The sequence below is a fragment of the Oncorhynchus clarkii genome, chromosome 6 (assembly GCF_045791955.1).
Source record: "Oncorhynchus clarkii lewisi isolate Uvic-CL-2024 chromosome 6, UVic_Ocla_1.0, whole genome shotgun sequence".
Classification (NCBI taxonomy): Eukaryota; Metazoa; Chordata; class Actinopteri; order Salmoniformes; family Salmonidae; genus Oncorhynchus; species Oncorhynchus clarkii.
The window spans coordinates 19658602-19681777 of NC_092152.1; the positions used below are offsets into that span (position 1 = coordinate 19658602).

Sequence of the window (23176 nt, forward strand, 5' to 3'; positions counted from 1 at the left end):
CCGGCTCACAAGAATGGAATGATCTACCGTATCAAAAGCTTTGGCCAAGTCAATCAAAATAGCAGCACAATATTGCTTAGAATCAAGGGCAATGGTGACATAATTGAGGACCTTTAAGGTTGCAGTGACACATCCATAACCTGAACGGATACCAGATTGCAAACCCGAGAGAATACTATAGACATCAAGAAAGCCAGTCAGTTGATTATTGACAAGTTTTTCCAACACTTTTGATAAACAGGGCAAAATAGAAATAGGCCTATAACAGTTAGGATCAGCTTGATCTCTCCCTTTAAATAAAGGATCAATTGTGGCTGCCTTCCAAGCAATGGGAACCTCCCCAGAGACAGGTTAAAAAGGTTGGAGATAGGCTTGGTGACGATAGGGGCAGCAACCTTAAAGAAGAAAGGGTTCTAAACCATCTGACCCAGATGGTCAAATATCAGTTGCTTGTCTCAAATATAACATGAAGCAAAAACACATGTGCTGGTACCACTTTATATAATATCTCTTATGGTCTTCAAAAATGAAATATGTTTGTATTCAACATGTGCCTTGCACAAACGTGTGTGTTTGTATTCAGTGTGTGACTGTCAAACCTCAGATGAACCCCCCAAAACAGTGGGCGTGGTCAAACGTGAGCCCCCACATTGAGCCCCGCCCCGAACTGCACACTGCAGTCAGGGATACTTGACAGCAGGTGGCGGAGGCAGTGGGAGTCAACTCAAGCCCCTCCCATGAGCCCGTACTCTCCGCTCACTTCCTCTCCAAACCGCGCCTGGGACGGGGGCTGGCAGTCTACAGCCCCGAAAGAAAACACAATGTAAAAGTATAAAAAGAACACACAACGCAAACTGTAGATTTTTCTAAGTATTCGTTCCATGACTTCCGTCAGTCAACGCATCGTAACAACGCTTGCTGTTTGGAAGAGAGCGAATGGCCAGTGAAGGCACAGAGTAATCCCGTGAAAGGTAGGAGACCTCACATTGTTCGGATGGTACCACTATCAGCCCTGGCTATTGATAGAATATTTCCTATAAGTATTTAGCAAACGGTCTATAGTGTAGCCTAGCTGCTGTGTGATTTAACAAAATAATGTGATTATTGTATGGTAAAAAGAGGTGCTTGGTGCTGTCTTGCTTTTTTTTTGTTGTTGTACCCAAACCCATGTTGTTGAAAAGTTACATGTTGTTCTATATAAAGTCCCACAGTGTGCCAGTAAAGCAGTGTTTAATATAGAAATGTGACCAAAATCCATCCCTACATCTTTCATGCTACTAAACTATTTCACTGTATTTCACTATACTTGGTTGTAGAGGTGTATGATTATGTTATGAGAATAATGGTTACAAGTTTGACTTTATAAAGATCGAGGGTTGAAACATTGTTGCAATAATATATGTGGTACTGTGCTATGAGTGATAGTTTGTAGGACTTTCCATTTCAGATATTTGTTTACCTCAAAGTTGTACAGTGTTAATGCATTGTAATAGGCTAGCTAATTAACTGATGTGGTTAAAGCTTTATTCAGGGGTTTGGGACGCTGTTCAATGGTAATTTAAATTCTTAATTGAAACCTATTGATTCTTGAATAATTTATAAATGCCTCATGAGCTTAGCATGTCTGTCATTAACAACCTAAAATATTAGGTTTTATTACTCATTGTTTACAAACAACAAAATAGGTTTAAAACAATCTCTTACATGTCATGGACTGTCAGTCCTTGCATATAGAGGGATGTCTATTAACTGTAAGAGGGGTTACAGTTCCTTAACCCCATCCCTCAGCTATATACCAAAACACGTGCCCTGTTATATTTTTTATTTTTATCACAGACTCAAGCTTTAATTGTGAGGTTTACCAGCTTCAATCTAAGGACTGAAAGGCTGAGTCATTATTACAAAGAGAAGCGGGCTCCTCTAGTCTTGGTGCTGCTCAGAACACAAACTGTGCACCTCAGCTAAACCAGCATGGTTACAAGGGCAGAACAGTGACACGTTGCGATAGGCCCACCTGTGCTGACCTCAGACTATCACTCGACTCCCTCTGTACCTGAGTTGGGTGGGTCACATCTGTGGCCATACTTAGAGGGTGATCTGTCGGAAGAATTTCTGATAAAAGGAAAGCATTGATTGTATGAAGCATATATATGGCGCATTCGGAAAGTATTCAGACCCCTTGACTTTTTCCACATTTTGTTTTACATTACAGCCTTATTCTAAAATTGATTAAATTGTCCCCCCCCCCCTCATCAATCTACACACAATACCCAATAATGACAAAGCAAAAACTGTTAATTTTTTTTATTTTTGCAAGTTTATTCAAAATAAAAAACGGAAATATCACATTTACATAAGTATTTAGACCCTTTACTCAGTACTTTGTTGAAGCACCTTTGGCAGCGATTACAGCCTTGAGTCTTCTTGGGTATGACGCTACAATCTTGACACACCTGCATTTGTGGAGTTTCTCCCATTCTTCTCTGCATATCCTCTCAAGCTCTGTCAGGTTGGATGGGGAGCTTTGCTGTACAGCTGTTTTCAGGTCTCTCCAGAGCTGTTCGATCAGGTTCAAGTCCAGGATCTGGCTGGGCCACTCAAGGACATTCAGAGACTTGTCCCGAAGCCTCTCTTGCATTGTCTTGGCTGTGTGCTTAAGGTTGTTGTCCTGTTGGAAGGTGAACCTTCGCCCAGTCTGAGGTCCTGAGCAGGTTTTCATCAAGGATCTCTGTACTTTGCTCTGTTCATCTTTCCCTTGATCCTGACTAGTATCCCAGTCCTTGCCGCTGAAAAACATTGCCACAGCATGATGCTGCCACCACCATGCTTCACCATAGGGATGGCCTCAGGTTTCCTCCAGATGTGACTCTTGGTATTCAGGCCAAAGAGTTAAATCTTTATTTCATCAGACCAGAGAATCTTGTTTCTCATGGTCTGAGAGTCTTTAGGTGCCTTTTAGCAAACTCCAAGTGGGATAGTCATGTGCCTTTTACTGAGGAGTGGCTTCCGTCTGGCCACTCTACCATAAAGGCCTGATTGGTGGAGTGCTGCAAAGATGGTTATCCTACTGGAAGGTTCTCCCATCAACACATAGGAACTTTGGAGCTCTGTCAGAGTGAACATCGGGTTCTTGGTCTCCTCCCTGACCAAGGCCCTTTTCCCCCGATTGCTCAGTTTGGCAGGGCAGCCAGCTCTAGGAAGAGTCTTTGTGGTTCTAAACTTCTTCCATTTAAGAATGATGGAGGCCACTGTGTTCTTGGGGACCTTCAATGTTGCAGAACTGTTTTGGCACCCTTCCCCAGATTTCTGCCTCAACACAATCCTGTTTCTGAGCTCTATGGACAATTCCTTCACCCACATGGCTTGGTTTTTGCTCTGACATGCACTGTCAACTGTGGGACCTTATATAGACATGTGTGTGCCTTTCCAAATCATGCCCAATCAATTGAATTTACCACAGGTGGACTCCAATCAAGTTGTAGAAACATCTCAAGGATGATCAGTGGAAACAGGATGTACTTGAGCTCAGTTTTGAGTCTCATAGCAAAGGGTCTGAAGACTTATATAAATAAGGTATTTCTGTTTTTTATTTTAAATACATTTGCTAAAATTTCTAAAACCAGTTTTCGCTTTGTCATTATGGGGTATTGTGTGGATTGATGAGGAACGTTTTTTATTTAATACAGTTTAGAATAAGGCTTAAATCTAACAAAATGTGGAAAAGTCAAGGGGTCTTAATACTTTCCGAATGAACTGAACATGTAGAGTTAATATGTTCCTCTCATTGAAAGAAAACAGTTGGATGCTCATGCATGGGACTGGTGCTGACTTGGCTGTGTCAGGGGTGTCAAAAAGGGACTTTTGGAGAGGAGTGCCACAGACTCGTTTTTAGTAGTGTAATGTCCTCTATGTGTGTGCGTGCGTGTGTGTGTGTGTGTGCGTGTGTGTGTATGTTTGTGCGCGTGTGTATGTGTGTATGTATGTTTGTGCGTGTGGGGGCATTTTCCTCTAGCACTCTAATTGGTGCCATCTGTCTGCTATTTTAACATGGCTTCAGAATGTAGAAATCCATTGAAAATCTCCTTCATTACTCTGGACAAAGGCAGACAAGGTCACTCCCTCTAAATAAACAATCCCAGGGGATTGTCCTGGATGGACAGATTCATTGTCAATTTCAGATAAACCCCCCACAGTTTACCTGGGGTAAACAGTAAATGCCTGCTGGCTCATTGCCTTGTTTCCCTGAGTTTAAGACCCCATTATTTATCCACTTTCTCTCTCTCTTTCTCTCTCTCTCTCTCTCTCTCGCTCGCTCTCTCTCAATTCAATTCAATTCAATTCAAGGGGCTTTATTGGCATGGGAAACATATGTTAACATTGCCAAAGCAAGTGAAGAAGATAATATACGAAAGTGAAATAATAAAAATGAACAGTAAACATTACACTCACAGAAGTTCCAAAATAATCAAGACATTACAAATGTCGTATTATGTATATATACAGTGTTGTAACGCTGTGCAAATGGTTAAAGTACAAAAGGGAAAATAAATCAATATAAATATGGGTTGTATTTACAATGGTGTTTGTTCTTAACTGGTTGCCCTTTTCTTGTGGCAACAGGTCACACATCTTGCTGCTGTGATGGCACAATGTGGTATTTCACCCAGTAGATATGGGAGTTCATCAAAGAGTTTGTTTTCGAATTCTTTGTGGATCTGTGTAATCTGAGGGAAATATGTGTCTCTAATATGGTCATACATTTGACAGGAGGTTAGGAAGTGCAGCTCAGTTTCCACCTCATTTTGCAGTCAGTGTGCACATAGCCTGTCTTCTCTTGAGAGCCAGGTCTGCCTATGGCTGCCTTTTTCAATAGCAAGGCTATGCTCACTGAGTCTGTACATAGTCAAAGCTTTCCTTAAGTTTGGGTCAGTCATAGTGGTAAGGTATTCTGCCACTGTGTACTCTCTGTTTAGGGCCAAATAGCATTCTAGTTTGCTCTGTTTTTTTGTTAATCCTTTCCAATGTGTCAAGTAATTATCTTTTTGTTTTCTCAGGATTTGGTTGGGTCTTGTAACGGATCTCATCCTCCTCTTCTGAGGAGGAGTAGCGAAAAGGATCGGAGGACCAATTTGCAGCGTAGTAAGTGTTCATGATTTAATGAATCAAACTGAACACTGAAATACAAAAACAATAAAGTGAACGAACGAAAACCGAAACAGTCCTGTCTGGCGACATACACAAAGACAGAAAATAAACACCCACGAAAAACAGGTGGAAAAAGGCTTCCTAAGTATGATTCTCAATCAGAGACAACTAACGACACCTGCCTCTGATTGAGAACCATACTAGGCCGAACACAGAAACCAACATAGACTGCCCACCCCAACTCACGCCCTGACCATACTAAAACAAAGACAAAACAAAGGTACTAAGGTCAGAACGTGACAGGTCTAATTGTGTTGCTGCCCTGGGGCTCTGTGGGGTCTGTTTGTGTTTGTTCTGTTCACCGAGCCGCAGGACCAGCTTGCTTAGAGGGCTCTTCTCCAGGTTAATCTCTCTGTATGTGATGGCTTTGTTATGGAAGGTTTGGGAATCGCTTCCTTTTAGGTGGTTGTAGAATTTAACAGCTTTTTTTCTGGATTTTGATAATTAGCGGGTATCGGCCTAATTCTGCTCCTCATGCGTTATTTGGTGTTTTATGTTGGACACAGAGGATATATTTTTACAGAATTCTTCATGCAGAGTCTCAATTTGGTGTTTGTCCCATTTTGTGAATTCTTGGTTGGCGGTGCAGAGACTGCTGTACCGTATTGATGTTGGCTGGAGGGAACCAGCATGCGCTCTGCTGAGGAGAGCTGGCGGATTAGGGTTGGACCGGCAGCTATTCCTCATGAAGCTGGAGAGGCTGAGTACAGCAGGTTTCTCAGACTTTTACTCTGCAGTGCTGAGGGCCTGGCAGCTGCAGTGCTGAGGGTCTGGCAGCTCTCTCTCTTTGAGATCGGTTCAGTCAGCCACCCTGCAGAGGCAACAGATGGCAGCGGGTTTACTTAGGCTGGGTGACCTGCGACTGCTTGGAGAGGAGGGGTGGAAATCCGGGCAGGGGTGTCCTTTCTGTGTTATGAGAGAAACTGTGATTCATGTGTTTTCTGTGTGTGCCAGGTTAATGCCAACAATGTCTCTGTTGGAATGTCTGTGTGAGAGGTTGGGAGTGGTTTTTACTGTTGGGATGTTTATAATGGGGTAGAGGTACTCAAATAAGGAGAAGGCTAAATGTGTTTTGTTGAATTTTCTGTTTGCTCAGGCAAAGTTGGCTATTTGGCTAACAAGGAGGAACAGGGTCAAAGGTGGGGGGATAACAGACCCTCTGCACGCCTTAGGGTAGAATTTGAAATCTATAAAATGTTAAAAAGTGAGGAGATGTTTCAGGAGATATGGTGTGTTGGCGGGGTTGTCTGTATAGCTGGGGAAGATGTTTTGGATATACGGTTGTAGAAGTGGTTTTTGGTTATTGTGATGTGTGGTGTTGTTTTGTATCGTGGGGTCGAGGGCAAGGTGAGTATGGTATATGTATGCAGTACAGGTTATATTTTGGTGTTTTATTTTAAGGGGGCGTGGGGGGGGTTAATGAAATGAGAATGTTTCATTAAAGAAAGCCAAAAAGTTTCTCGTTCTCTCTCTCTCGCTCTCGCTCTCTCTCTCTCTCTCTGTCGGTAGCAGACAGATACCATGCAGATGAGTGATGGCCCCAGTCGCGTCCCCGTCTTTGTGGCCCCACCCAACGGTAACCTCCGGTCGCCAGGATGCGTCTCCGGCAGGGTCATACCTGTCCGCTCCCCACCTCCGGCCAAGGCCCCACCCCCTCCCCCTCTGAAGCTCATTGGCCCGCCTCCTGAGTGCCGGGCAACCTTTAACCTATCAGAGGAGGGCCAGCACCGGGAGCGTGCTCAGGTTCTGAGGAAGAACACCTTCATCTGCTTTAGTGTCTCCCTGGGGGCCTTTTTCCTCTTGCTCATCCTCATCCTCAGCCTCACCAGTGGAGACGTGTTGGACGGTGAGTGTGTGTTTGTGTGAGTATAAGGATGTTATGAGCTGTTAATACGGGCTAAGTTACTTAGGCCCATTGCTCCACCATACTCATAAGTTATTGACTATAGTTTTCTATAGTTTTTTTACTATAGTTTTCTATCAGTTTTCTATTACCTGTTTTACTCTGACTCAGAGCTTCTCTATCTATGTGCTGTGTCAGTGATGTGATGTTGTCTTTGATTGGTCCTGTTTGTGTGCACAGAGAACTGTCCAGACCACAGCCCCTCCCTGAGCAGCTGGAACCCAGGTCACAACCCAGAGAAGGCCATGGTCGTCCGAGGGGGAGATCTGTTTCGATTGGACTCTTCTGCTACCTTCTACTCCCTAACCATCCAATCAGGAGGTAGGTTAGGTCCTCTCTCTGATCTGAACACATTTCCACCCCAGAAGTAAATAGAGACAGAGCATGCAGTATTTGGCACTGGGTTCCGAGATTAAGTTGAGAATAATATGGCTTTCTCTAGAAAGTATCACAAAGAAATGGCCTCTGATGAAGTGATTGTTTTATGTTTTAGCCTATATATGTCTTCCCACAGGCCGAGTGGTCTTTGCAGACAATACTGAGGGCTCCAAAAACATCACTCTCAGAACGCGTAATGTGCTGATTGAAGACGGGGGTTCGCTGCACATCGGTGCCCCCAAATGCCGCTATCGCTCGCGGGCCACCATCACCCTCCTGGGCCGTTCAGACGAGAAGGCCGTAGCAGAAGTACCGGAACTGGGCCGGAAGTTCATTGGGGTGCGTGGAGGTGCAACCCTGGAGCTTCACGGGACAGAGAGGCTGTCGTGGACCCTCCTGACCCGCAGCATCCCGTCCTCAGGCCTAGCCACGGGGGGCTATGCCTTTCAGCGCAACTTTAGCCGTGGCATCAACTTGCGTGTGGTGGACCAGGACACGGCCGCTGTTCTGTTCACCGAGCGCTACGACACATATGACTCACGGAACGACAGCCGGCGGCTTATGCATCTTCTCCAGTCGCTGCCTGCGGGGCGCATCGTCACGCTGGCCGTGGGAGACTCTGCCACCAAGAACCTGCTGGACGAGACCAAGAGAACCATCCAGAGCCTGCTGGGTAGTACCTACGTCCATGACCTCAAATACAGGTAAAAATACAGTTAAATATAATATGAATATTACCAAATTAATAGACAGATAATGACTAGAGATGGAGTCACACACATGGACACAGAGTTCTAAGGCACTGTATCTCAGTGCAAGAGGCGTCAGTACACTCCCTGGTTCGAATCCAGGCTGTATCACATCCGGCCGTGATTGTGAGTCCCATTGGAAAAGTAGCGCACTTAGTAGTGTTAACCGGTGATCGACCTTTCGGCGAAAGCCAACATCACCCACGACAGAAAACGGTTAATTATCAAGGGCAATGAATTCCATTATCTTGGCTTTAATGGATTTTACCTTTGAGTTGTCGCGCTGAAAGTTTGACTTGTTGACTGGCAGACATTGTGGGCTAGGTTAGGAATGCTGTGTTGAACATATAGTGCAAAATGTTGTGTGGCGTCATTGCGTCATGTACCTTCGTTATATAGGTATGCACGTCATGTACCTTCGTTATATAGGTATGCACGTCATCTACCTACGTTATATAGGTATGCACGTCATGTACCTTCGTTATATAGGTATGCACGTCATGTACCTTCGTTATATAGGCATGCACGTCAGCTTTGACATTGGTTTTGCACCACGGCGTTAAACTAGACATCGATATATCGTGAACATATCGGAATCGGCCGATATTAGCTAAAAATGCCAACATCGGTATATCGTGCATCCCTAATCTGAAGCTGTGTCACTGGAGCGGTGTGTAACGGTTTATACTACCCATCTCATGGGAGTGATTGAGAGGGTTTGTCTTACTACGTCCTTCAAGATCAAGCCTAATCTTTCATGTCATGCCAGCAGAATCTCATCTCCTCCCTGCAAATACTGTCAACACGATTCCAGTGAAACATTCAGAGGCGTTTCTTCCTGTTTTTCCGAAGACCATATTCCGGCAGAAAGTGCATGGCTTGAGGGATAAGCAGGCTTGCTTCCAGGATTTGTGCAAAATGAGCTGACTCTGTACTTTTTGCCTTTGCACAGAGTTCCCGAACAGGTCGAAAACACACTGTCCCCTGAACACAGAGGGACGAATATCATGTCCATTTGAATACAGATCTTTAGCAATGCCAGTGACTTGTATACTATCACGTTTCAGGTAAGACCCAGATGCAGACAACATCGAAGTAACAACAGTCTATTAATCGAACAGGCAGGTCAAGGGCAGGCAGAGGTCAGTAATCCAGATAGGTGGGGCAAAGGTATAGGACGGCAGGCAGGGTCAGGGTCAGGGCAGGCAGAAACACCGGGAAAACTATGAAACAGGAACAATCGAGAGACAGGAGCAGAGGGAAAAACGCTGGTAGGCTTGACGAAACAAAATTAACTGGCAACAGACAAACAGAGAACACAGGTATAAATACACAGGGGATAATGGGGAAGATGGGCGACACCTGGAGGGGGGTGCAGACAATCACAAATACAGGTGAAACAGATCAGGGTGTGACAGTATACAGTACAATTGATAATACACCATATGTTCTTTTTTGGTGCTCTGCTGTAAAACCATTCCAATACTCTAGTTTGAGCATCTCACAATTTTAGACATAGAGCTCATGAAGCCTTATTTACACACACACACACACACACACACACACACACACACACAACTTAGCCCAATGGAATGGAAAGTTTAGATTTTTTGTTATTTGTTGGGCACTCCTGGCCTTGGCAGCTTTCTGGTCTCAAACCCAAACCACACCAATCCACAGTGTCACATTTCATATGTGGAGTTGTCGCCAAGGCAACGATGCGGTCCCCAGCCCCAAATCCAATCAAACCCATAGCGTGACACTTTCCTAAATGGATCACAATTCAGTCCAGCTACCTAGGCCACGCTGATTACACACTGATTTTGTTTGTGCGTAGTATGTGTGTGTTTCTGTGTTTGTCTGTGTCTAGTATGTGTGTGTCTGTCTGTGTGAGCTAGCTAGCAGGGTCCAGGGTATTTAAGACTTGTGTCAGTTACAGTCATACTGTCTTAATGTGACTGAGGGAGACATGATTGAAAGTACTGGGCACGAGGTCATCTGGGTCGTGTTCATTACGGCACCCAATGGAAAAAGAATAATAATTTGCTACGGAAAACAAAATGTGTTTCTTTTTTTATTTTACCCCTTTTTCTCCCCAATTTCGTGGTATCCAATTGTTGTAGTAGCTACTATCTTGTCTCATTGCTACAACTCCCGTACGGGCTCAGGAGAGACGAAGGCTGAATGTCATGCGTCCTCCGATACACAACCCAACCAGCCGTACTGCTTCTTAACACAGCGCGTATCCAACCCGGAAGCCAGCCGCACCAATGTGTCGGAGGCTACACCGTGCACCTGGCGACCTCGAGCCTGGGCGCGAACCCAGGGACTCTGATGGCACAGCTGGCGCTGCAGTACAGCGCCCTTAACCACTGCGCCACCCGGGAGGCCCAAAATGTGTTTCTTAAAGGACAAGTCCAGGTAGTACCTATTTGTTTCAGTTTTGCGCCTTTTGCTGCTTATTGAACACAACACTGGATGTAATCTGTCTGGGCAGGAGTGGACAGACAGCTGGAGAACACCAGGAACTGCACAAAGGAAATGTTTTTTTACACACAGGAAATGTGTTCGATGTAGGCACTCCCATACACACACACACACACACACACACACACACACACACACACACACACACACACACACACACACACACACACACACACACACACACACACACACACACACACACACACACACACACACACACACACACATACTGTGCCTATGGGCATTCCTATCTCCACCATTCCCCCAGAGTCCTGCAGGGGAACCCCTGAAACAAATGGCAACAATCATTAATTTCAAGCACACACACACACACACACACATACACACACACAAACTCACACACCATGATCAAACACACCCATTCCATACAGTGAGGGTAATGACTAATGTTCCCTCTAAGCTGTGCGCGTGCGCGGCTGCGCAGCTCTCCTGGGACTTCTGTGCAGAAGAAATATTAGCTCGCGCAGAGAAGCACGAGATTGAACTTCACTCAACTCTCTAGTTTTTCCCTTTAGTTAACATTATCAATGTTTCCCTCTACTATGGGAATTGGCAAATATTAACCACTTTCAGTGCAACAAACCGAAACAAAATCAACTATGCAAAACTTATTATGCAAAATGAACTATACATGATATTTTGTTGTAGGCAGAACACACCGGAATAGGATTATTTTGCAATGACAGGCACCTCAGCCCTTATTCTACAGACCGGTGTGGCATAACCAATAACCAGCTGCAGTGTCCCTATATGCAAATAGTCCATTGTCATATATGGATCTGTGCCAAACTGGACTATGTTTACAGCATGAGAGGTCGTGTCTAGATGCGCTTGTTTTAAGATCAAAGCGAGAGCTGCTTATAGCCATACGTACACATTTGTTCATATTCTTTGCTAGTTAGTGAGTTATTAGCCCAGTTATAGCTCATTTCTAGTCAGCAATGGGGGAATGGTTGCTTCCCTCAAGAGCACAAAACGTGTGCATTTCTAGACATTTTTGAAAAGCAAGTCAGCTAAATCAAAATTGTTTCTGTCTTAAAGGGGCAGTGTTGTACACTGCTCAAAAAAATAAAGGGAACACTAAAATAACACATCCTAGATCTGAATGAATGAAATATTCTTATTAAATACTTTTTTCTTTACATAGTTGAATGTGCTGACAACAAAATCACACAAAAATGATCAATGGAAATCAAATTTATCAACCCATGGAGGTCTGGATTTGGAGTCACACTCAAAATCAAAGTGGAAAACCACACTACAGGCTGATCCAACTTTGATGTAATGTCCTTAAAACAAGTCAAAATGAGGCTCAGTAGTGTGTGTGGCCTCCACGTGCCTATATGACCTCCCTACAACGCCTGGGCATGCTCCTGATGAGGTGGCGGATGATCTCCTGAGGGATCTCCTCCCAGACCTGGACTAAAGCATCCGCCAACTCCTGGACAGTCTGTGGTGCAACGTGGCGTTGGTGAATGGAGCGAGACATGATGTCCCAGATGTGCTCAATTGGATTCAGGTCTGGGGTACGGGGGGGCCAGTCCATAGCATCAATGCCTTCCTCTTGCAGGAACTGCTGACACACTCCAGCCACATGAGGTCTAGCATTGTCTTGCATTAGGAGGAACCCAGGGCCAACCGCACCAGCATATGGTCTCACAAGGGGTCTGAGGATCTCATCTCGGTACCTAATGGCAGTCAGGCTACCTCTGGCGAGCACATGGAGGGCTGTGCGGCCCCCCAAAGAAATACCACCCCACACCATGACTGACCCACCGCCAAACCGGTCATGCTGGAGGATGTTGCAGGCAGCAGAACATTCTCTACGGCGTCTCCAGACTGTCATATCTGTCACATGTGCTCAGTGTGAACCTGCTTTCATCTGTGAAGAGCACAGGGCGCCAGTGGCGAATTTGCCAATCTTGGTGTTCTCTGGCAAATGCCAAACGTCCTGCACGGTGTTGGGCTGTAAGCACAACCCCCACCTGTGGACGTCGGACCCTCATACCACCCTCATGGAGTCTGTTTCTGACCGTTTGAGCAGACACATGCACATTTGTGGCCTGCTGGAGGTCATTTTGCAGGGCTCTGGCAGTGCTCCTCCTTGCACAAAGGCGGAGGTAGAGGTCCTGCTGCTGGGTTGTTGCCCTCCTACGGCCTCCTCCACATCTCCTGATGTACTGGCCTGTCTCCTGGTAGCGCCTCCATGCTCTGGACCGGTGACAGACACAGCAAACCTTCTTGCCACATCTCGCATTGATGTGCCATCCTGGATGAGCTGCACTACCTGAGCCACTTGTGTGGGTTGTAGACTCCGTCTCATGCTACCACTAGAGTGAAAGCACCGCCGGCATTCAAAAGTGACCAAAACATCAGCCAGGAAGCATAGGAACTGAGAAGTGGTCTGTGGTCCCCACCTGCAGAAGCTAAATGCCTATAATTTCCACCTGTTGTCTATTCCATTTGCACAACAGCATGTGACATTTATTGTCAATCAGTGTTGCTTCCTAAGTGGACAGTTTGATTTCACAGAAGTGTGATTGACTTGGAGTTACATTGTGTTGTTTAAGTGTTCCCTTTATTTTTTTGAGCAGTGTATTTTGAGACAAGCTTGAATAATCTAAGTAGCCAATAGGCAGAGGGTAGCATAATTTGTCTGATTCTCTGTAATAATGGTATGGGAATATGAATTAACTTTATTTTGTAAAGTGGTTTCTTGCATCAATCAACACATTTTCAATCACCTCCTTGTCTGAAGGACAAGTGGATTAACAGGACAGTGTCAAGCCCTGCATATTTTTTTCCAAAAGTCAAATGGAATGTGGGCCTACTTTGAACACAACACAGTGGCTGCTACTGTAGGCTGAATGATAGCTATTTCCATGCTAAAATGTTATGGGATGCATTTTCTCCATTGTTATTGGTGGTAGGCCACTCTGTTAGGCCTACATTACGAGCACATAGCCACAGTAGCCTACTTGAGCACTGTTATAACTGTAACTTAAAGCAGATACAGCCTCAGTGTTCACAGTAAACGCACACCAGAAGTTGCGCACACACACACACACACACATTGAGTGAAATAGCTGCTGGGAGGACAGGGTGATTTCACAGATGGTTCCTGTTTGTATTTCAGTGGGTAAATGGTAGAGAGGCTCTTTGATCTGCTGAATGGCATATTGGCCCATGATTGTGTCGTTAGGACCAACCTCAACAGAGAGCTGACAGTCGGGCCTACTTCCAGACGTCATCGTATGGAGTGCCCTGTCAGATGTGAAGCCTAAAGAAGTACAGGGGAAAGCTTTTAAAAAGGTAACACAAGGGGAAAGGTTTTAAAAATGTTACCACGCCTGAAAAGGGTACATGATGGTTGAAAATAATGACTGTGTGATTGTGATGAGAGAATTCCTGATGACGGGGCATAAAGCTTATTTGATGTTTAAAAGTCTAAGCCATTGTTTTTTTTTTACTAAGCTGACATATGGAATTGTTTTAAGATGGTCATACCATGGATCATTTAACTATTTGAGTTGGAATTATAGGACCCCTTTATGAATTAAAAATTTACAACAATTATTTGATAAATTATAGAATTTGGCCTTTACTACTATAGCCCATAGAAACACATTGAATAACACGTTCATAAATGGCAAAAAAGACAGTCAAAGAGAAATCAGAAAGAACAAGGCTTTGAAGTGTCTGTCCTATACAGTATCTAGGAGATTTAAGAAGTCTGTCCTATACAGTATCTAGGAGATTTAAGTCTGTCCTATACAGTATCTAGGAGATTTAAGAAGTCTGTCCTATACAGTATCTAGGAGATGTAAGAAGTCTGTCCTATACAGTATCTAGGAGATTTAAGAAGTCTGTCCTATACAGTATCTATGATATTTAAGAAGTCTGTCCTATACAGTATCTAGGAGATATAAGAAGTCTGTCCTATACAGTATCTAGGAGATTTAAGTCTGTCCTATACAGTATCTAGGAGATATAAGAAGTCTGTCCTATACAGTATCCAGGAGATTTAAGAAGTCTGTCCTATACAGTATCTAGGAGATATAAGAAGTCTGTCCTATACAGTATCCAGGAGATTTAAGAAGTCTGTCCTATACAGTATCTAGGAGATGTAAGAAGTCTGTCCTATACAGTATCTAGGAGATTTAAGAAGTCTGTCCTATACAGTATCTAGGAGATTTAAGAAGTCTGTCTATCTCAATACTTCCATTAATTTGTTCGGGTTACTTTCAGACGAGTCCCGTGACACTTGTGGGAAGATAAGCAAAACAGAGAACACCATCGTGTTCATGAGAGTCTCATCTTTCCATAGAGGGGTCATATCCGGGCGTTACAGATGGTTTTGTGAGAAGTCCGGTTTTCGGGATGTCTCATTGTCTGACTAACACCGCTGTAGATCGGCCATCTTTCACCGCAGATGTGTAAGGCCGACATAGGCGGATGCAGCCCATACAAAAAAAACATATCTCTAACTTAAACTGACAGCATTTTATGGGGATTGTTTAAATATGTTGCTTAGATTGATGCATGTCAATAGACTCTTTAAGGAGTAACCAAACAAAATGCTTTATGAAAGGTGATGACATTGTTTTGTAGTTATTTTGACTTTGTTTTGACGTTGTGTTGATGCTGACATTTCACTCTACACCCTTCACTGGTCCAGAGTTGCATGACCCCTGCTCCACACCCAAGCCTTGAACCAGGGGATTACTAGACTTATCTCCACTTCAGAGGCATATTGTGTTTTGCCTAGTGGGTATTGTGGTGTGCTGGACTGAGATATCCACCGCAATCTCGCTCGAATACTTCCTTCATTTTTCTGATGCCAATTCTCAGTCTATATGATTGAGGTGAATGTGATGACCACACACACACACACACACACACACACACACACACACACACACACACACACACACACACACACACACACACACACACACACACACACACACACACACACACACACACACACACACACTATTCATGTCAGTTTGGTCACACAGCAGTCACACAGCTGCTAAATCATACATGAGAATGTTGTCCTGTTGATACTCCCAATGCTTTCTTTACAGTGGTCACTACAGGACTACATGACTACAATAATGTGCAGTTAAATATGTTATGCATACACTCTTAGAAAAGAGGGTTCCAAAAGGGTTCTTCGGCTCTCCCCATAGTCCCAGTCGGTATTAGATAGAACGTTGCGGCCCTGCCTGCCTGTGGGGTAAATAACCTGTGGTTACCTAGGTTACTCCATTGACTCACAGCAAAAACGTGACCTTTTTCAAACTAAATGTTCTTGTCATATCTGTTTGTTTTAGTCAATTTCAAAACTACATTTAAGAAAAGTACAACATGTGTAAATATTACTTTTCAACATTGCCTGCTCCATAGTGTTCTCACTACATAGAAAAACCTAATATTGTAGGGCTTCTCTCATCCCCCTTTTTATGATGGTGCTAGCAGCCACGTGAGGGAGTACTAGCGAGCTAGCCAAGACCAACAACACAAAAAAGGACTATACATCTACAAGTAGTGAGTGGAGTTACAAAGGGACTATACTAAACAAGTTAAATGTCTTACCTGTGATGTTTTCCACACACCGGGTCCCCACATCTCCCAGTCTCCCAGATCTCCCACTCTCCTAGTCTCCCACTCTCCCAGTCTCCCACATCTCCCAGTCCTCCCATTCTCCCACTCTCCCACTCTCCCAGATCTCCTACATCTCCCTGTCTCCCATTCTCCCACTCTCCCCGTCTCCCACTCTCCCACATCTCCCAGTCTCCCAGATCTCCCATTCTCCCACTCTCCCCGTCTCCCACTCTCCCAGTCTCCCAGATCTCCCACATCTCCCTGTCTCTCACTCTCCCAGATCTCCCACATCTCCCTGTCTCCCATTCTCCCACTCTCCCAGTCTCTCACTCTCCCAGTCTCTCACTCTCCAACGTCTCCCAGTCTCTCACATCTCCCATGCCCAATAGCCTGAAGCCACAGTGCTCTTCTCACAGGCTCTATTTCCCTACGTGGGATGTTGCAATCTGTAGGTTGGTATTTTTAACCTGGTTGCATTTATGTTGAACAACACAGCAGCTTTTTGGCATGTTTTGTTATTTCTTTATAACAACAGATTGACTATGAAGTTGCCTCTTTTACAATAGGAAATCATGTTTGTTTTCCTCAATTTGTGGGCATGGTCGAGGGGAAATATTATTATGTGAATACCGACTGGGACTTTGGGAGAACCCTTTTTGGTTCCAGGTAAAACCCTTTGTGTAAAGGGTTCAACCTGGAACCAAAAAGAGTTCTTCAAAGGGTACGGGGACAGCTGAAGGGGACAGCTGAAGAACCCTTTTGGGGACAGCTGAATAACCCTTTTAGGTTCTAGATAGCACATTTTTTTGTAAGAGTGTAGAGACAAATAACATAACAACAAGCCTTGTTATAAAACCATAAAAAGGCTCATACCGGCTTATAACAAGTGATAGAGCATATCTGCCTGGATGCTTTAAGTGTTTACCTCGATTTCTTAACTTCTAAAGCTCAAACTCTGTGTCTCTGTCCACAGGCAGGCCTGGGCACTGGTATCTGTAATTGGTGGAGGGAACGGCTCGTGTTCCGAGGACGTGCGGGAACATGAGAACCATGACACGGGAGGAAAGGCGCTGGCCCGGAAGAACTTCAGCACTGTGGACGGGGTCGGCTTCTCTGTCACCGCGTACAGCGAATGGAGGAACGGTGGGTGATTTATAACCAGTTTGGCTTTACTTAAACCCTGCAGCTAGAATGGTTTATAACTTGTTACATTACTTATCTTTTAACATTTCCATAAACGCATTAGTCCATTATACCTACAGGCTTTAAGAAAGGTGTTACCACATTGGTAACCCAATATCACAAATATTGCTTAAGGAGAGCTTGTTTACTTGTGTATGTCATTGATTGTCTGCTTATTGAACAGGTCATATCAGGCTCTTCACATAGTCAGGAATGCCACTTAAAAGCAAAGCTTACACTCAGATTCTCTGATCTTGCAGCTTTTCCTGGATGGTGTATGTGTGGGGGGTTCAAGTGGTTAGTGTTTACAGGCTAGATCAATCAGCTGGACTGAACATTCCTGAGCGTGTGCGGGCAGGGTCCTCCTGTCACCAGGGCAAACAGCAGCTCCCCGGAGGGGGTTTGGGTTTGGCACTGGTATGTCCAGTAAGCTGGAATGTTTGTTCTCATACAGTCTTACTCTCACACTTCAATGGTCCACAGAGTCAGTTCAAGATACACTATGGAGGTTTGTTATTGTTTTCGTCCAACTTTTAGCTTGAATGTTGGGTGTATGGTATGGTTCAGGTTTGTTATCTCATTAAACCACACACATCCTTAGTTTTAGCTACATTTTTTGTGACTCTAGATCCTGTATTCGCCATTAGTTATTTGGTATGCAGGTAGAAAACTGCTAATCCAACAGATCTTATCTGTGCTCTTCTAGGTTTTCCCATATCTGGGTTCCAGGTGGATGCTGTGGACCAGGTAGTCCTCAACCTTCAGGATGATGTACACACCTGGCAACCCGGGAACCATGTTGTGGTTGCCAGTACTGACTATTCCATGCATCAGGCAGAGGAGTTCACACTCCTTCCCTGCCCCCTCTGCACCAGCAGACAGGTCAGAGTTCAAGGTGAGTGAAAACGAAGGTAGTGTTTGTACATTTATGGGGGCTTACTTTAATTCTGATATTGAGTATCACTGCTGTGTTTTGAACTGGATATGGTATGATATAAAAATAAGTATCATTATTTATTTATAAATCCTGAGCCATGGTCTTTCATTTTTAGTTCTATAAATGACCCGTGGGAAAAGACAGGTAGTCAGGCTTTTCTCCTACATGGGATGGTGTTGGTCAATTATATCTGTCTGTCTGTGTCTCTCTTTTCTCTCTCTCTTTTCTCTCTGTCTCTCTCTCTTTTCTCTCTGTCTCTTTTCTCTCTCTCTCTCTCTTTTCTGTCTCTCTCTCTCTCTCTCATACTTTATTGGTATGGGAAGTGTTTTCACATACTTTGCCAAAGCAAAGATATAGGCACAACAAATCAATGATGACGCAGATAGATAATAATAGGAAAAATAATAATGCTCAATGAGTAGTAACAATTAACAGGACACTACAGTAAGAAATGAATGAGGACAATAATTAAAGAGTGAGAAAGACATAGCAATGCTATTGTTCCAGTTGGTCGTTCCACTGGCTGTCTCTACGGGTGTGGCAGGAAGATACATATTTTGCAGCTAATATGGAACAAAGGGGAGGTTTCTCCCAATGGATTTTCTCCTTTTCTGTTTTGGTTTCAAAATGTTTATTTGTTTTCAATTTTGGGAACTTAATTTCAGCTACACTCCCCATTGGTAAACAGGGTGCCTGTTGGCTCATTCCCTATTTCTCTGAGTTTAAGAAATGAACAGTAAACATTATACTCACAAAATATTACATTTCAAATGTATTTACAGTGCCTTGCGAAAGTATTCGGCCCCCTTGAACTTTGCGACCTTTTGCCACATTTCAGGCTTCAAACATAAAGATATAAAACTGTATTTTTTTGTGAAGAATCAACAACAAGTGGGACACAATCATGAAGTGGAACGACATTTATTGGATATTTCAAACTTTTTTAACAAATCAAAAACTGAAAAATTGGGCGTGCAAAATTATTCAGCCCCTTTACTTTCAGTGCAGCAAACTCTCTCCAGAAGTTCAGTGAGGATCTCTGAATGATCCAATGTTGACCTAAATGACTAATGATGATAAATACAATCCACCTGTGTGTAATCAAGTCTCCGTATAAATGCACCTGCACTGTGATAGTCTCAGAGGTCCGTTAAAAGCAACACAGCTCATCACCCTGAACACACCATCTCCACTGTCAAACATGGTGGAGGCAGCATCATGGTTTGGGCCTGCTTTTCTTCAGCAGGGACAGGGAAGATGGTTAAAATTGATGGGAAGATGGATGGAGCCAAATACAGGACCATTCTGGAAGAAAACCTGATGGAGTTTGCAAAAGACCTGAGACTGGGACGGAGATTTGTCTTCCAACAAGACAATGATCCAAAACATAAAGCAAAATCTACAATGGAATGGTTCAAAAATAAACATATCCAGGTGTTAGAATGGCCAAGTCAAAGTCCAGACCTGAATTCAATCGAGAATCTGTGGAAAGAACTGAAAACTGCTGTTCACAAATGCTCTCCATCCAACCTCACTGAGCTCGAGCTGTTTTGCAAGGAGGAATGGGAAAAAATTTCAGTCTCTCGATGTGCAAAACTGATAAAGACATACCCCAAGCGACTTACAGCTGTAATCGCAGCAAAAGGTGGTGCTACAAAGTATTAACTTAAGGGGGCTGAATAATTTTGCACGCCCAATTTTTCAGTTTTTGATTTGTTAAAATAGTTTAAAATATCCAATAAATGTCGTTCCACTTCATGATTGTGTCCCACTTGTTGTTGATTCTTCACAAAAAAATACAGTTTTATATCTTTATGTTTGAAGCCTGAAATGTGGCAAAAGGTCGCAAAGTTCAAGGGGGCCGAATACTTTCGCAAGGCACTGTATTTCTTTCTCTCTGTCCCTCCCTCCATCGTCCTGTTTTCTGCTGTATGTGTGGATGCCAGTCCGGTTTTATAAACTGTCCATGGTGTCACAAGCCCAGCGAGCAAAACTGGTTGCAATGACATCATGGTCAGATTCTATACTGGTTGTAAGGAATTTTTGTTCACTTCTTTTTAGCAATAACGACCAAAAAAAAGTCCTCATCTGGTCGTAATCTGACCAGATAACAGCCAAAGTATGATGTCTTGATATTGTTATGAAAAGGACATCATAACCTGGTTGTAACAAAGACCAGTTTGTTGAAATCTGGTCTGGTGTTCCACCCTGTGTAGTCCCCTGTCTGCCAACACCTCTGTTTTGGCCCACTGCTCTGATGTCGACACAAGCCACCTCCCTTCCTGGAGCAAGGGCTGTGTGTGGTGTATGTCTCTCTCTCTCTCTCTCTCAATGTTTGTGAGGTGAAGCACACATCCTATGGTTGGCACTGGCAGCAGTTGGCTTGCCATATTGGGAGACAATAATGACAAACCGACAGTCTCATCTCATTCTCTCTAAATTGTTTTCATGGCTAGAAAGAGAAGTGCTGATGTTGCTCTGTATGGGATTAAGGTCACTCACCTGGCCCCATCAAATTATATCCAGACCAACTGTATCGAGACAACCATATATTTGGCCGACTGTTGTTAATGTGAACACTTTTAAATATCATATTAATATGTATGTCTAAATGTTTACATACAACAATTGATTTGTTGCTTTCACTGATTTATGACAATAGTACATGCTATGAAGTTTGTGTACCACGTGTCCCCTCTCCCAGGGAGGCCCCAGTTTGGTCACATGGGGGAGATTGTGGATGGGGTGGACATGCGAGCGGAGGTGGCACTGCTCAGCAGGAACATACTCATCTATGGGGAGATGGAAAACACCTGCTATGGAAACAACTGGTGCCAGTTCTTTGGCCACGACACGTACGGCGGACACATCAAGGTGTGTGTCTGAGTGCTTATGTAACCATGTGTAGCTGTGAGTATCGGGTCTGTGTTGAACCTTGAGCCTGCCTGCCCTGTGCATTTCAGACTGAGTTATATGCTTATCTAATGCCATTCAATCTAGTGTAATCATGTTGAACATTACCATATTGCTGTGGCGGAGGGTCATTAGAGCATTCAGCAGATGCTGAATGACTGAGGACATTCATCATTCACACATGATCTAACAACATGTAATGTTCATTAGGTACTTAATGGAAGAAAACAAACTGAAACAGGGAGGGACTACCTGGCCTTCTCCAATAAGAAATTGGTTGCAAATGGTTTCTGTTGCATGCCCTAATGAACACAATCCAGGCACCACTCAGAGAAAGATGGAGCATGGATGAGCAACACTCATTACTCTTAATGTTTTGTGTTTCAGTATTGTAATCCTTCTTTGTCCTTTTTTACTCTGTATATTTCACAACCCCACTGAGCACACAGAAAACTCAAACACCAGACCAACGTCGATGCACACACCCCTCCCTCACACACACACATTCTCTGTATCCAGGATGCAAGTACAATATTTTCCCTGTATAATGTGTTACATACTCATGCTCTCTTCTGATAAATACATAATAACATTCCTCTTGCCTTATGTAAAAGCAGCCCCTTTGCAGTAAATGGAAAAAAAACCTTGTTTATTGACTGTAGAGAGTACTGTCCAAGTGTAGTGTGTGTGTGAGAGAGTTTGGGTGAGTGAATGAGTGCGTTACAGTTAGCTTGAGGGATTGGCCAATATCTCCTTAACACAAAACAGACAATGTGGAAAAGGCCATATACCTAAGAAAGACCTCCCTGAGTTTACTGCATGTTTTTGTGTCTATTTGCTCATTAGGTCATATTTGTCTGTGTGTCTCTCTCTCTCTCTCTCTCTCTCTCTCTCTCTCTCTCTCTCTCTCTCTCTCTCTCTTTCTCTAGCATTGTTTGTGCTCAGATCATCTCAGTTGTTGCATGATGTTCCGTTCATCAATAGATGTAACTGTAAAATAGAGCCACCAATAGATCAGCAGAACCAGAGTAATATGATGCAGCACAGCACAAGACAGCACAGCACAAGACAGCACAGCACAAGACAGCACAGCACAAGACAGCACAGCACAAGACAGCACAACACAGCACAGCACAACACACCACACAGCACAGCACAGCACAACACAATACACCACACCACACAGCACAGCACAACACAGCTTATTCTCTCTCTCTCTCTCTCTCTCTACCCCATTTCTCCTCAGATATTTGGGAACTTCACTTCGGTGCACCTGTCCCACGTGGAGCTGAGGAACATGGGGCAGCAAGAGCAGGGCCGCTACCCGGTACACTTCCACCGCTGTGGGGATGTTGACTGGCGAGGGGGCTACCGGGAACCAGCCTACGTGGACGGCCTCTCCATCCACCACTCCTTCTCCCGCTGCATCACCATCCACGCCACCAATGGCCTGCTGGTGTGTGTGAACGTGTGTGTCAGGGCTGGGGTCAATTATAATTGAAGGCAGTCAATTCAGGAAGTGATTTGAATTTTTTTTTTTAAGAAAGAAAATACTTTTGAAAAACTTCTCAGTTTATTGATTTATCATTGAAAATAGATGTAATTTAAGTTTACTTCATGAATTGACTCTCTTTATTTCGAATTGACTCCAGCCCTGGTGTGTGTGCCGTATGTGTGATACAACTTGGGGAAATGAGGACCATATGACGCCAGTCATGAAATAAATGAATGTCAAATGCGTTGAGAAAGTGAATCGACCATCATTCAGATAACATGATGCAGTAACTCCAA

General features: G+C 43.9%; 1 protein-coding gene across 2 annotated transcripts in view; it reads left to right on the plus strand.

Annotated features, from left to right (window-relative positions):
- Positions 1-769: 769 nt before the first annotated feature.
- Positions 770-23176, plus strand: part of LOC139410727 (cell surface hyaluronidase-like) — a 43975-nt gene continuing 21568 nt past the window's right edge. Inside the window, exons 1-8 of one of the 2 annotated variants that reach the window (XM_071156167.1) lie at positions 770-971; positions 6715-7051; positions 7289-7429; positions 7623-8190; positions 17327-17496; positions 18242-18430; positions 21177-21346; positions 22632-22841. In XM_071156167.1, the coding sequence (XP_071012268.1) occupies positions 6727-7051; positions 7289-7429; positions 7623-8190; positions 17327-17496; positions 18242-18430; positions 21177-21346; positions 22632-22841 (1773 nt within the window). In that variant the 5' untranslated portion in view covers positions 770-971; positions 6715-6726. The remainder of the gene's footprint in view (positions 972-6714; positions 7052-7288; positions 7430-7622; positions 8191-17326; positions 17497-18241; positions 18431-21176; positions 21347-22631; positions 22842-23176) is intronic. The other variant, XM_071156168.1, reaches the window with a different exon arrangement.